Source organism: Arachis hypogaea, chromosome 6, assembly GCF_003086295.3.
Source record: "Arachis hypogaea cultivar Tifrunner chromosome 6, arahy.Tifrunner.gnm2.J5K5, whole genome shotgun sequence".
NCBI lineage: Eukaryota > Viridiplantae > Streptophyta > Magnoliopsida > Fabales > Fabaceae > Arachis > Arachis hypogaea.
Genome location: NC_092041.1, coordinates 8127438 through 8142822, shown reverse-complemented (window position 1 = coordinate 8142822; position 15385 = coordinate 8127438). Strand labels below are relative to the sequence as shown.

The 15385-nt window shown below is 37.0% G+C and overlaps 2 protein-coding genes across 5 annotated transcripts; both read right to left on the bottom strand.

Moving 5' to 3' along the window:
• Nucleotides 1–6872: 6872 nt before the first annotated feature.
• Nucleotides 6873–12149, bottom strand: LOC112695781 (protein FAR1-RELATED SEQUENCE 5). 4 transcript variants are annotated; one of them, XM_025748254.3, is made up of 5 exons: nucleotides 11594–12149; nucleotides 10581–10748; nucleotides 7573–9856; nucleotides 7256–7429; nucleotides 6873–7160 (listed from the first exon to the last, which is right to left on the bottom strand). In XM_025748254.3, exon 3 carries the CDS (start codon nucleotides 9301–9303, stop codon nucleotides 8374–8376), a length of 930 nt encoding a protein of 309 aa, XP_025604039.1. In that variant the 5' UTR covers nucleotides 9304–9856; nucleotides 10581–10748; nucleotides 11594–12149; the 3' UTR covers nucleotides 6873–7160; nucleotides 7256–7429; nucleotides 7573–8373. The 4 variants fall into 4 exon arrangements, with proteins under 4 accessions (XP_025604039.1, XP_025604037.1, XP_025604038.1 ...); XM_025748252.3 differs by having other exon boundaries at nucleotides 7573–9837; XM_025748253.3 differs by having other exon boundaries at nucleotides 7573–9837; nucleotides 11504–12143.
• Nucleotides 9313–9825, bottom strand: LOC140173585 (uncharacterized). The gene has a single exon (XM_072198066.1). The coding sequence runs from the start codon at nucleotides 9823–9825 to the stop codon at nucleotides 9313–9315; it is 513 nt and encodes a 170-aa protein (XP_072054167.1).
• Nucleotides 12150–15385: the final 3236 nt, after the last annotated feature.

Sequence of the window (15385 nt, the reverse complement as noted above, 5' to 3'; positions counted from 1 at the left end):
CAGTGCCAGTTAATATATTACGGAAATGCGTTGGCACGGTAGGGAATAATTAGGGTTTTGATTATAGGAATTTTGTCGGTATTAGTACTTGTTTAGGGATTTTTTGGATAGAGAAATAAATAAATGTACGCAACATTTTTTAGGGAGACTTGTAGTTAAGACGACACGAGTAAAAGACAACGTGACTACGGGAGGAAAGTGGGTTCACGTGAGGGGGTTTGACTATATATCGAGGATGGTCGTTGTGTAATAATAACTGCACAAATTTCTCACAACTATCTAAAGGTTGTAAAGTTTTACTAAAGTGGTAGTTAGGGGATGCAGAGTGAACGATATCCTTACTACGCCGTCAGGAAGGGAAAATCCCCAGGGATATACACCACTTGGAAGGAGTGTGAGCAACAAGTGGTTGGTTTTAGAAACAATGAGTACAAGGGATTCCGGGTGTTAGAGGAGGCACAGTCTTGGCTAAGGGAGGGGGGAATCATGCTTCATGAGGACCTGCCATCGCATGGAAAAACACGGACTGTGTATGACATGGATTTGCCCCGTCTGCTCATCGGGTTACCACTGCATCAACTGACAAGTTCGACGATGTGGGCAACCGATGTGGCAGTTTTGGTATTCATAACTTTTCATGGATTAAGTCCTCTTCTTTCCGCGTTTTCTATTTGGTAGGCATTTATTTCCGTTATTATGGATGTAGGTGGCCAATCCAACATGGGGACGAATGGTAGTATGTTCATCCACGTGGAGCATATGGAGTTGATGCTGCTAAGGATTTGCGCGCTTTTGCATATTGGGAGTCCTATATATGTCCCACAACCACCGATTCCAAGGGTGGGGGGTTAATGTTCCGCTATACTGTAGTGCTCCCAGAAAATAGCAGAGGGTTAGACCTTGTGGTGTATGGTCCTGCATATGCAGATGAGAGAACTGCCACGCAAGAAGTGGCATTCCTCATGTTAGAACGGCTGTTAGGCGCAACTGGGTATAAGATACATGATTACAACTATAGAGTCATGGTCCGCATGTAAGATCCACATGAATCTTCTAGTGTTGAGACGGTGGCTGGCTTGAGGGAGCGTGTTCGTGGGTTGGAGGAGGAGAATGCAGAACTGGTAATCCAACTCTCAAGGTTTCAAGAAATTTTCAACGGCTAGTGGTTAGTGATTTCTTATATTAGGGGTTTGGTTCTTCATAAGCAAGTTACATGTTGAATCTGTAATGGTGTCATATTTGCGTGGAAGGTATTTTTAGTGTGGGAGCGCATGGAAATGTGTTTCATGTAGTATTAAGAAGTTTGTTTGCGTTCCTGAAAGTTTGCTTCGTGATACATTAGTATAGTCCGTGCATGAGCTTCTTCGTGTTATTCATGAAAATCAAGTTTCTATACTTTAACAACAATGAACGATGACGTCAGTTAATTCCACAATTGTAACTAATTTCGATTAGTTGTACATGTGGTATGCCATGTTATGTTATATATTTTATTCTTTCGGTTTCTGCATGATGAATGTGTTAACGCTCTATAAGGGAGGTTTAGGCCTAAATTTTAGTATAGACTCTACTATGACTAAGCATGTCTACATTGAAAAATCATGACCCCAAAATATTTTAATCCTACATTATATGTACATAAACTATGTATAGAAATGAATATTGGTATACTTAAGATATGATCAAGCAAAGATAAAGGTTAATAATTCTTAAAGAATTAATCATGCCTAAAGTAAATTATATACAACTTTCCTACGATTTCCGTTAAGTTACTAAGGGTGTGTTTGTGAAACACGTTGGAGAGGATAAAATTGCGTTTCGATGCTTTGAACATTGTTCTCTGATGTTTGGCAATTTTTCTTATCTAAACGCTAACGTGATTCTGCATCCCAAAAGCTCGTTCACTATAAGAAGCAAAAAATTATATATTCTGCGTTTACTCAACTTACGCTTTTTTTGTTGTTGTTAGTTATTATTAGTGATTTTATAGTTTTTCCAAATAAATAATGAGAATATTAAAACAATTATTCTAATTTTTGTGCACTATTTACTATTTTAATTTTTTATAATATGTATTATTATTTCTATTAGAAATGAAAAATTAAATAAAAAATTAATTATAAATCATAATAAAAATATAACTTTTAAAAAATTAGAACCTAAAATAATAATAAAAATAAGATTATTAAGAGTACTAAAATAGAATACTAAAATATGTTATTTTATATATTTTTTAATTTAATAAATAAATATTAATTTTTATTATAAAAAAATATACTAGAATAGAGTACTATAAAAAAATACTATATAAAAAATACTTAAAAATATACAAAATTAAATATACTTTAAAAAATAATATTATAATTTAATATTATATTTTTTTTAGTAATTAATTAATTATTTAGCTAGAAGTGATTTTAATTAATATTATTCAAATAATATTTATTTTATCAAAATCAATTTTAGTGAAAATTGCCAACATAAATCATGTTGGCACATACTCACTTCTACTCAAAATCAATTCTACAAAATCACTTCTATTCAAACTACAGTTTGTCCAACCTAATTCCAAACACACACTAAATGATCATGTTCAAACAAAATCTGGTAATATTAAAAAAGATATAAGAAAAATAATTTGGTTATGTGCTAATAACTAAAATATTCATACTGAGGGGTAGGGCATCAATGGTTTCGTAAGTTAGAAGAAAATGTGATTTAGATTGTTATAGTCACGTCGTAGTTGTCATCTCAAGTATGCCAACCCCGTCAATCATGAGCAGCACCTGCCAGGCAACTTACGGTTCACTGTTTTTCGCGAGCGATAATACATTGGGAGTGGTTTTAATCCCCCAGTCAAAAGCATTCAGCCAAATTTCTGCTATGAACCTTTTGTACTCTACTAAAATAAGGCTTCGAAAAACATGGTGTGGACGGGTGGATTGGGCCTATTTTTTTTAGGCCTTCCTAATGAGACAACCCGACTATTTGTACGTGACTTGGGTTAAGTTATCTATCAAACCTCGTCCTCGCATGTATAAACTATCTTCATGTTTGTGACAAATTAGAACTCTGGCAGTGCAAGTCAATAGAATGGAAGGTTTAACGGAATCAGAGAAGAAGGAGGATGCAAATCACCCCACTGCAGCAGACCCTTGCGGCGACGGCACAGGGTATGGAAACTTTTTTTCCCTCATAACCTCTTTGCATCGTTGTTTCATTGACGGGTAAATTTCTAAGATATGTTTGTTTCAGTGGCATTCCAGAACTGACGGCAGAAGAGTTAATACCAGGCGAAGATTCGTTGGTTTTTGTTTTCAACAAACTTCGCCGGGTCTGTTGTAGTTATCCATATTTGGCAACGGTAAAGGATTGTGTTATGTTGTTTTTTGTTTCAAACCAAACTGACTGGTATGGTGGTGTTTTTTTGCACAGCATCTCATGGAAAATGTTAGCACCACACGAGCATTGCAAGCTTCCCAAGCCCGTACATTGAAAACGCTCTCTGACTGTATCACGAGCCACAGAAAGATACTAGAGATTTTATGGGAAGAATATGCGGACTGGCATAGGAAGAAGTATCCCCAAGCTGGTATTGAACCGTACGAGGCAGACTGGCCTGGAAAAAAAGAGGCTGTCGTCGCAAACAAGGGTATGACTACAAGGTCCCAGTCAAAACAAAAGTTGGGGTCGAGACGGGTCGCAGACTCAGATCATCCACTGAAGGTACTTTTTCCTACATGTAATTATCCATATTGTGTAGTCCTCCCTTTCACCTGGGGATGACATTAGGTTTTCTACTTTGTCATGTAGAGAAGGCTAGACTTTGACAGCAGCGACGACGAGTATGGGAGAGAAGTGCTAGGGGAGAATCCGAGGAATGTTACACCTTTGCTGTTTGAGATTAAGAAGAATGGGCTGTTATCATCGGATGATATGCCTAAGGTATTTGTATATGCTTTATATTTTCTGCACATTTGGAGATGCTTGATGTCTTACACCATAGTTTGCTACGTCAATAGTTTTTGGATGTAGATTTTAGACCACCAAAAGGGATGAAATGTATCGCAACGGAACTAGCCGTGGCAGCCTACATTTTTGCCAGAGACCTGGAACAGGGGTAAGTTCCTCATGGTTAAGTCGTACAACATGGTGCACAGGTAGGTTTCTAGACGTGTGCATCATTTCACGATTGTTGAAATATTCCTAACATTGTTTTCGACCTTTTACTACTCAGGGAGATATTGTATTCTGGGGAACACTGCCACGGACCTAGACATGTATTCTGGTTGTTGCGCCCCCGTCAGGAGGTTGTGGACGATGTAAGTGGTGACATATAACATGCTATTTGTAATGAGCATTCATCAATTTTTTTACGGCTTCATAAGTGTTAATTTGGCCAGCAAGTGATGTTTGATGAAAGCAATTTTCTTTTATACACGCTTAGGTTATAAACCTCGTAGCAACCATGCTTAACGATGAGCGTCATGATCCGTATGGTGGCTTCCGACCATGTTTGCTGTAAGTGTCCGTTGGTACCCATTAAATGATAAACACGTCATTAGCGTACATGTTACATGAGGTTAGGCGTAATCCTTACTCTGTTGATGTAGCAAATAGCTTTGAATCCTTCCACTTATTGCAAGGAAACTCTGGCCTTTATCCGTCACAAATACATGAAATATGTTGACGAGACGGCAAATGTTAGACATTTAACGTAGTTCATTTTAAGGAATAAAAAGGCAACTCATGACTTAATGGCTGAAAACGTCCTTTTCTTTCATCCCAGATTTACATTCCCTTAAACAAGGATCATCACTGGTACCTTATGGTTGTTGATTTGCGCGAAAAAGCTCTTATATATCTGGACTTTGCCAAATACATCGACGCGCGTGAAGGCAGAATGGATCAAATGGAGTACATGGTATGTAGTTGCCATCATGGTTTTTCCACTTAGTGGTGTTCAAAGTTATTAAACCTACGTGTGGTGTAAGTTTATTTAATGATCTTTACATTGACTTCAACATTATATATTTAAGCATTTTAAATTGTAGTTACGTACTCTTCTGATTATAGGTAACCATAGTTATTTGCAAAGTTGAAAGATGTGTAACATATATATATCATTGAAATTACCTCAAGCTATGAATATAAAGTATAATAATGGCGTCAGTGGCACAAAATTTTTTTGTTTTAACACTTTTTGCTAGAAGAATAGAATATATTTGATCTGTTACGTTGAATTCAATAATCTGCTTTGTTTGAATTGTTGAATAATATTTTCAAGCCTTAGGGTAACATTATGAATTATCTATGGGTGAAAATTTAATTCCAAAAACTGTTTCCATTTCTCGGGTGGTTAAATATGTAATTATATTTTTTTTTAGCATCAACCATATATGTAAGTTATCCAGACCGTGCTTATCAGCGTTGTGTATCTGCATCATTGAATTTCCAAGCAGGCCTTTTTCCTGCTTAGGCTACTCAATGATAGGAAATTTTATAGGAAGAAGGAGAGCAAATGTCCAGACAGGTCAGAGTTTGACTTTCGAGAGCCCATGACCAGTCAACAGCGACCAAATTCGTGAGCACACCATATCTCTGCATCTTATAAAATTCACAGTTTTACAGGAAATTGTAATCATGAATTTGTTGCCTTTATTCGTACTATCCTTGATCAGACTAGACTGCGGGGTCTGGGTTACACAATGGATGCAACTGTCTGAGTTGTGGACCTCGTACGATCTTGAGGTACCATGCCATTCTAAATTTATGAGTGCCTTTACATTACTTATGTGAGGACTCCTTCAACTCATTTACCAAACTGATTATTATTCGCAGATTGTAAATGACATCCACCGGATGCAGCTGGCGATGGACTTGGTCATGTCAAGGGCCAACCCAATAAGGTCCAAAATCTGTCAAAGAGCGGTTGAATACTGGGATAATGCGGTTAGGGGTTCTGCCCGAAAGCCCCAGATGGCAACAAAAAAAAAAACCCCAAAGGCATCACTGGTGATTAGCGTCAGTAGTCAAAGCCCTACCATATAAGTATCAATCTGAGGAGCACTTAGATATAATTTTTTGTGAAAATGTATGTACTTGAAGTGGACGTCGTGGATGACATGTTATCCTAGGCCTTAGTAATGCGACCCGAAAACAACCGTCCTTGGAACTTGCCATTTTGGTTGTTTTCTGACTCGCATTACTGCAAGCATTAGATCGTAGTTCACACTTGTTTGCATGTAGAACTCTAGTAGAACATGGAAGACTTTATCAAGATTTTAAGCATCATATGCTAACACTATATATTACCTTATTATATACCATATCAACATATGCGAGATCTCGTCTTTAAGATAATTAAAGAAAAAAATCACCGTTGGATTGACTTCAACTTATCGACGTACACGATAAGAGGGATGAGGCCATTAGATTCTACAATTTTGATATCTACATTTAACGGAGGCAATTTTTGCAAATTACTTCCAACGACAACACCTCTTTTAATTTGGCCTCTATTAAAATAGTCTTCAACTCTCCGTTGAGTATCTAAATCTATTCTTCGATTCTGTTTGTTCCTTAATTTTGTAGCTATTATTTTACTTCTAGTAATTACTCAGGTTTCTACATCTACCCTTTCATATGTCATGAAAATCTGGCATTCCCTATCGTACGTTACTGGACCTGATGATTACTATGAATTGGCCTTATAGTGGATCACAGGACCTAGTGATAACTATGAACTGGGCCTTTTAGTGGATCACATGACCTACTCAAAATAATGAATTACAATGAATTAAGTTTTGGCACCAATTAATCAGCCCTTACATTTTTTAGGATCCAAGTGAAATAAAATACCCAATACCCAATTGTTGCTAAATGATAACACATTAACTTAATTGATTTCTTGGAATTTTTTTTTGTTTAAAGGATTGGCAAGGATTATCATCTCCAGTAGACCGCCATTTACACATTAGCATCCAAAGTCTACAAGGCTAGTATGCCCATCAACAATCAAAGAAAACTATAACACTTCATATAGCAATTACACTCCTTCTAAAAAAAAAGATAAACAAAAAAAACACATCACACCCCTCCCCCACGCTTCAAGACTTGGCTTCTGTTCCAGGATTCAGCTTCCTCAAAATATCCATGTCCTAGGATGAAAAACATTGTCACAATAATACCAATAAGGTAAACTTCCATTCCAACTAAACACACAACACTTATTAGCTAGGTATGAGATACGCACCTTTGTTTCCCAGTCAGGTTCATTCTGATCGCCTAACGACTGCATGTTCTGGCTTTGAGCTGTGCAAACTATCCGATGACCGTTGCATTTTTCATCACCACTCTGATGTTCCTCCAAGACATCAACATCAAGACCTGCTCATGTTACTCCTTTCGTGCACTCCGCCTCGACGTTCTTAACATAATATGGAACAGTAAATACACAATAAACTCGTCATGGGTGCACAATTCATTAGTGGAAAACTTAGATACAAATTTAAAATTTTTTTATAAAATAAAAATAGTAATCCTTATCAACTTATTATGTAGCCAGAATACCTCAGCATGGTCTGTGTTGGATATATCAGCACCTTTTGTGGCATTTGTTTCATTAAAGGTCCTTTTGCTAACTGTACACCTCCGCTTAGTGTGCCCTGTTTTTCTACAAGTAGTACACCTTCTTTTTTTTTACTTAAACTTCTTTGAAGACGGCGCTCCTTTCGTTCTAACAACCACAGGGTCCCTAATGCCGACATCAACCCTATTCGAAGCACCATCTGCCGCTTTAGCATTCCCATTTTCCAAGTCCCTGCATACGTTTCTAATCCCATTCAAAGCAACTCTAAACAGCTCTTGCTTCTTGGCACCAACGAAAAGCAACCATTGAGAAGCTGCATGAAGGGCACCATGCCTAAGCAAAAAGCCCCTCTCGGATTCCTCTTCGATGTCATCAACATACTGTCCGATGTCCTTGGCATCTTGTCTCTATCTTTTAATTATCAAGCGATCGGGAATAGCTTTCAAATGCTCGTGCTTCATAACGAAAAACATGTGCCTACAAGGGTACCCCAATCGTTCCCAGAACCGACAACAGCATTCTAACTTAACCACATTATTCTCGAATAGCGTCATAACTCGTCTTCCTGGGTTACCATAGTCTTCTGTGATATACAAAATTGTGGTGGAGACCCTCTTTCGACTAACAAAGTTGACTGTCCCCACCCGATCCATCTCTTTTTTAACCTCGTTGAATACAGCTCGGGTATACACGTTGGCAGCAGATCTTTCAATGGAATCCAAGCAACCTGTGATGACCGGCATGGTATATAACGTATTAAACTGAGCAAGAAGCTCGTTGTTTCAGTACTCCCGAACAAGCAACTCGAGATTCTGAACAAGTTCTAGAATGCTATGCCTAGAAGTGAGGAATTTTTTTACATTAGCGTTGATTCCCTCACACCTGGATGTCGTCCGAAAGCCATCACAAAATTTGTTCCGCAGATAAGCGTTGACCCACATCTCTCGCTTCTCGTACATCTGGGAAGCCCATAACTTGTCACTCAATTCAAAGTCTATCACTGCCTGAGCCCACTCAGCCTCAAAGTCAGCAATTTCCATGTCAGCATATAACCACTTTGCAAAGACATTCCGAAACATTTCCTCATTTGAGTTCGGGGTTACATTTCTTTGTAGGTGCCACGCACATAGTCTATGAGTTACTAGTGGGAAAACTTTCCGCACAGCTGCGATCATTGCATCATCTCCATCTGTAACAACTACGGACGGTGTCTTCCCACACATTACTTCAACCAGGCTCTCGAGCATCCACGTGTAAGAAGGTATGCGCTCATCCAAAACAAGACCGAAGCCAAAGATTGTTGTTTGTTTATGGTTATTCGTGCCAGAGAATATGACCAATGGCCTCTTATATTTGTTTTTCTTGTAGGTGGAGTCGAAAGCAAGGACATCACCAAAATATTGGTAATCAACTCGACTTGCTCCATCAGCCCAGAAGAGGTTCGCCAACATACCATCATCGGTGAGGTTGTACCTTGCCATCGACATCGGATCGGCTGTGGCCTTTCCCTCGAGGTATATGACGGCCGCATTGGTGTCACCATCCGTAATCTTGTCGCGTTTGCTCTTCTCGATGTAATTGTAAGCATCCTTTTTAGTGAATCCAAGGAGAGAATACCCCCCAGAAATTCCTGCCATGTACCCCAGTATCTTTGAGGTTGGTAAGCCGTACCTCTGCATCCCATCTATGTGTGCCTTGGCAGAATCTGACATATGGCAAAATCATGGAATCATGTGTACCATTATCCTGGGCGTCAGTGGGTGATTATGTTCCAGGTTCACCTTCCTAACCTTCCAAGTGCAAGAAACTCTATCAAGATACACTAACAGCATTGCCTTGCAATTCGTGCGCGTTTCCGGACGATGTGATCTTTTTCTATCCACCCGATTGTAATGCTTCTGGTCCCTTAAACCGGCCTTGTTGCAAAAGAATCTCCGCCTTATCAAATTCCCGTCCTCATCTTTCCCGTAGTCACCCTTTCGGACCCCAAACCCAATAAATTTTCCAACTTTTGCGAAGAAATCATAAGCACGTTCCTCGCTCCGAAAGACCTTCTTACATATATCTTCTGCTGTGAGACCCATGACGTCTCCATAATCTGATGCATCATCATCTAAACTGGGCTGACAAGCTTCACTGTCACAACCATTCTCTGCGCTATCATTTTTGCAAATTTCTCCACTTGCATTCCCAACTTCCTCGCAACCACCAAACAAACCATTCCTGCCCTCCATCCTCAAGCCAACCTATTGGAAATCCAGCCAACTAATTCAGTGGGAAAAAAAGAACCTTAAATATTTGTGCTAAAAATATATTGAAGCGTAATATAATCTAACAAGAACAACTTGATAAGCAATCAACACATTCATGACTCAAAAGGGGCTAGGTGACCCCACTAATATATGTTCACACCCTGATCCATAGACATTTCCTAACTTGGTACGGTAGAACATCATTCATTCAGAGCCAATTAATTTAGTCAGAAAAAATCAATCTAACAATTGTCAAGATATTACTAGAAGGGTTAAATAAGAAACAACACCCACCTGCTACGCATTCAGAACATATAAGACTCACTGGGAAATAGTTGATCCAATTAAAATATTTTCACAACCTGATGGATACACATTTTTTGACACGAGATGCTAAAGCAGGAGTCATTCCTAGCCAATTCCTTTATTTTGGGAAAAAATCCAATATTAAAATTCTCAAAAAATTACCCGAAGAGTTAAACAAACAAACAAGACACGCATGCCAAGAAATCAAAACTTTCAACACTAAAAAGGGCCTACTTGATCGAATTAACATACTTTGACCACCAAATACCTGTATACTAAGCACCGAAACGAATCCCACTTTGAATTCAACATACAGACAATAAATTAAACTAATCCATACAGTTAACCTAGAGGTCCGAACATATACAACAAAGATCTGAAAAATTAACATCAACAAATCGCAACTGAAGAAGTCGTAATTCGGTTCTTACCAGGGAATGGAGCCCGGATGAGAAGCAGACTCGTACGCGCAGAGGTGACAAACGGAACAGATGTGACCACGACGACAAGAAGGGCGAGTACAGAATATCACAACGGTGAGGATAGCACAGTTGCGTAGACGTTGACGACTTGAGGAGAACACCTCCTATCAAACAACCCTACGTGACGGCAACAAGAATTGCAAACACTTATTTTCTTTCACTTTCCCTAAAAGGAATAATTTCATGTATAAACACTAGTCATGCAAATTTTTGTTTTTTTTTTTTCAGATAAGGTTTCCTGTGCTACTTCATTTTTTATCCGGGTTGCGAGAACCAAACCAATCAATGAACCGGGAAAGTAACTGGTTCACTGATTTATTCGTTCGACCCGGATTCAATCAGAGTTCAACCTGTTTAATTAAATATTATTTAACGATTTAATATATAATTACTAAATTTTTAAATTTGATCATTTGTAACCTACTAAATTCAAAATTGCACTAAATGTTCTACACCCAAAAACTAATAACAAAATTCAACTACCCACAGGAACTAATTATCACTAATTAATAATCATCAGAAAATCAGCAACATCATCGTCATTTCAGAAACTCAGCATTTTAGAATAAGCAAATATCAACAAAATAAATAATATTAACTAAGCAACTCAAAATTAAATCCAGTAACTCAACTACATCCAACTCTGATTCAGAATTAAACAAGGGCACTGATCATCACCAATCAGTAATCATCCGAAAATCAACAACAAGCCAACATCATATCAGTAACAACATCATCATCATTTTAGAAAATCATTCTAGAATCATAAATCATCAATTAACCGGATTATTCCAGTTTCATAAAATAAGAGACTATGTACTCATTCCTAATTTCAGAAATAATGAAAATTTTGATGCCAAATGTAATTATACTTGTCTTAAATCAGTCTGCTTTCGAGTGAAGTGATGTGCAAATATGAAGATTGGGACCCGCATCAACACTCAGAGAGTCAGAGTGCTTACTGCTTCCCGGCGGCGAGGAGGAAGGGGAGTGACGGCGACCACGAAGGATACGGCCACACCGAGGAACAGAGAGACAGAGCGCTTGAACAGGTAAGACGGCGACGGCCACAGAGCTTCCACGGGACGGCAACGGAGCTTTCTCCAGCGGCGACACAGCTACCTAGGACGGTGACCGAGGTTCCTATGACGGCGATACTGCTCCTGCAACAGCGACGGAGATTCCACGGCGCAACAACGGCGAATGGAGAGAAAGCAAGCTCGACCAGAGGAGAGTCGTCCAGTGTCTGTGGGTTCTGCGCGGCTGTGGGGCTGCAGTGGTTGCGGTGGGTGCGGCGGCTGCAGTGGTCGCGGTGGGTGCGGCAGCTAGTCCACTAGGGTTTCCTTATGTTCTTTCAATTTGATTTTTTGAGAGAGAACGGAGAGGAGATGAGTGGGAGTGTTGGACTTTTGGTGGGGGTTTGTTGGGGCTTCGAGTACGTGATTTACAGTTTTTTTTCCATAAACAAGCCAAAAACGACGCTCCATTGAAGGGGTTTTCAAACGTAAAGCCACTCATAACGTGTTTTTCTATTTGGGTTGTATTAAAGGAAAAAACCACATCCAAAAATTGTATTATTTAATGGTCCACGTCCACAATTATTTGTCCAAAAAGCCCAACCATCAATCCAGCTAATAATTAACATAATCACTTCTTAATTATCACCTAAACACCAACTCTAATGTATCGAAACTAACTGCAAAAAAAAAAAACAGACCTTGTCTCCTGCAAGTACATACCCCAATGCAGATGTGGGTCCCTTTGCCCAACAGCTTCTGATGCCTAGCCTTATGTGTACGTTTCTCCGTTTGACAGGTGGTATTTTATACATATAGAATATTCTCTCAATCTACACACTAGCAAAGCCCTTAAAAATTTTGAAGACGTTTTTGGATAATTATTCAAAAATATATTACATAATTAAAATTTATAATTTTAAAATCTAAAATTTTTATATAATTTTAAATTAATGTTACAATATTTAAATTAAACATCTATAATTTATAAGATAGGTTAGTATTTATGAATACTAATAGAAATAATAGAGTTTTTGTCAAAAAAAAAAAAGAAAACCATTAAAGAGAGTAAAGAGTTTCAGAAAAGAGGCATCATGAGGGGTGTTTTTTTTTCTCTTCTCCCTTGTAAATTGAAATTTTTTTTTCTTCAAGTCATGTATTATAAAATGTAAATTTAGTTATCTACTATTCACGTCTAAAGAAAAAAAAAAGAGAGCAAGAGAACCTAATTAACCAAATTTTATCATTTTTAGCATTAACTAAACAAGTTTCCTTTCATCATCTTTTTGCCAAATGTTATACATCTATTAGTGGGTCAACAATTGGCTATGCTAGGCACCATTTTTTGTGCCACCAGAAAACTGGCTATATATATATATTGATAAAGATGCAGTGTTTGTAGCAAGAGCGTGTGAAAAATTGTAAAAGAAGAGGGAAGTGAAGATAAGGAATTTAAGTATATTAAATGATAAAACTCAACTATACTATTAGAGTTATCCTTCTTATATAGATACATAGATAAATGCCACATTAGTTGACTTCTAACTAACTATCAAAACAGAAAAGATTCTACTCCTAATTTTTAGTGATTCTCTTCTTTCTGCCACCAGAGAACTAACTATATATATATATATATAAGGAAGAAAAATACGATTATTGGTTAAGTAAACTCTTTCTAAAATACATTTATTTGGTGGTGTGTGTTTTATTTCCCACTGATAGGACTATATATATTATTTTAGATTATTTAACGAGAGAATTCAATCCATTTTATATTCTCTGGTTTTCTTTTCCATACATGTTTTTGCATTCTCGGGTGTCATTTTCTCAGTTATTTTAAGCCCAAGATTTTGAAATAGTCATGAGAAGATCGAGTTCGAGTGCTAGCTGTTTGCCACCAAAAGTGGGCAAAAAATTAAAATTATAATGTCTCAACTTAGCTTAATTACATGTACTATTAATTAGATTAGCTGATTTTAGTTCTAAGTAATAATATATCTTTCAAAGAAAGGAATGACTTAGAAGAATGGAGCCATAAGCAACCTGCATCAGCTTCTGTCGTTGCTGCAATAGCGCGTATATTATACCTACAATTTTCTTGGTCAGGGGTAGCTATTCAAAGTTTCAAATCATGTTCACACGGCATCGTCCAAACCTGATCAAGGAACGAAAGAACTATTCAAAGTATGTGAATATTTTGAGGACAATATTAGAGAAAAAAAAATTGTCTTATATAATATTTATTAATTTTAATAATAATTAATAAATATTAAAATTAATAAGTTCAAATTGTTTATGATTTTTTTTAAAAATATTTTTCTATTTTAAATTTAGAAAGGCTACTTAGTTATAAGAAATTAATTTCTACTTGCCATTCATTAAATTAATTTTAAATATTATTAAATAAACATATATAAAATGTAATATAAATAAAAAACCATTAATTAACAATCATATATAAATATAATTTGATATTTATAAAAGAATTCTGTAAAAAAATTTATGATTTTAGTTTAATAGGTTTAATTATTCATATGATGATTATGTTATTATTAAAATATCTAAAATAATAAATATAAATTATATATAAATACATAATGAGTAACTGAATTTTTTAGTATATTTTTTTTCTCAATTATACAACACAATGAATTATTAGAGGAGTATAACAAAGAAGAAAGTCGATATGGTTATAATTGATAAAGGCACGCAATATTTTAGTAGTGACCACAACAAAACAGATTCATTCTTCTTGTATATATACCATTTGGGCTCTTTGGTTCACAGTTCCAGCTGGTCCATGCAACCTTTGTGACTTGAGCAAAAGTTGAGCCAGCTGGCATAGGAAGTAGTTAAGTTAGTATTCTGTTGGGAGCATCAGCTGTGACGTGGGAAGAAGTCAGTTAGGCTAGTTTAATAGTTAACAAGACTGAAGAGGGAAAGTTTACTATGAGAAGTTAGTTAGGAAGTTATCTAGCCAGTTAGTTAGAAGAATCAGTTTACATTTATAGTAGCTAGCCAGCTTCCACATGAAGTAGTTAGTTAGAAACTGTTAGAGTAGGAGATGATTTGAATGAGCACTACGCTTTACCACGAAACTCTGCAAGCAGAACAGAGTTTCTTTAAACAGAGTAATAGGAATGGCTTAAGTTTTTGAATGAATATGTTGCGTGCAAAGAATTAGAATCTTACCATTTTTCATTAAGAACGACTAAGAACTAGAAAGCTTATCTCTAGATTAAAAGAATCCAATGATAATGAGATTTATTTCTACTTATAAAAAGGGCAATTGGCGCATGGGATATATAGGGGACCAATTACGGAGCCTGAAATGGTCATAAAAACCATTATTCCACAGTAAGAAAGTAGATGCCGAATTTCATGTGCATTGTATGTGGTGGCCCATGGTAAGGGATCACAATCACAATTATATAATGCACGGATCTGGTCCTGTCGCATGCCCTGATTCCCCCACCACGATCGATAAGGGAGGGAACCATCCGAATTGGTTCTGCCTTTAACTCTTTTACCATAATCACATGCACAAAACACGTTATTATGTTTACCGTCATCACGGCTACTACTGGGAATTACACTTTTATCTTTCTAAAATTCCTGTTCCTTTTTTTCAGTTAGAGCCATTTTTTTATAATCGTTATCTTCAGGAGTTATAACAAACCCAATAATAAGCGATGATGAACCACATACAAACAGACCCGTCTGACATAATAATCTTAG

Excerpts from the sequence above, each read along its gene's own strand:
- LOC112695781 (XM_025748254.3), bottom strand. The coding sequence starts at position 9,303 with ATGTCAGATTCTGCCAAGGCACACATAGATGGGATGCAGAGGTACGGC.
- LOC140173585 (XM_072198066.1), bottom strand. The coding sequence starts at position 9,825 with ATGGAGGGCAGGAATGGTTTGTTTGGTGGTTGCGAGGAAGTTGGGAAT.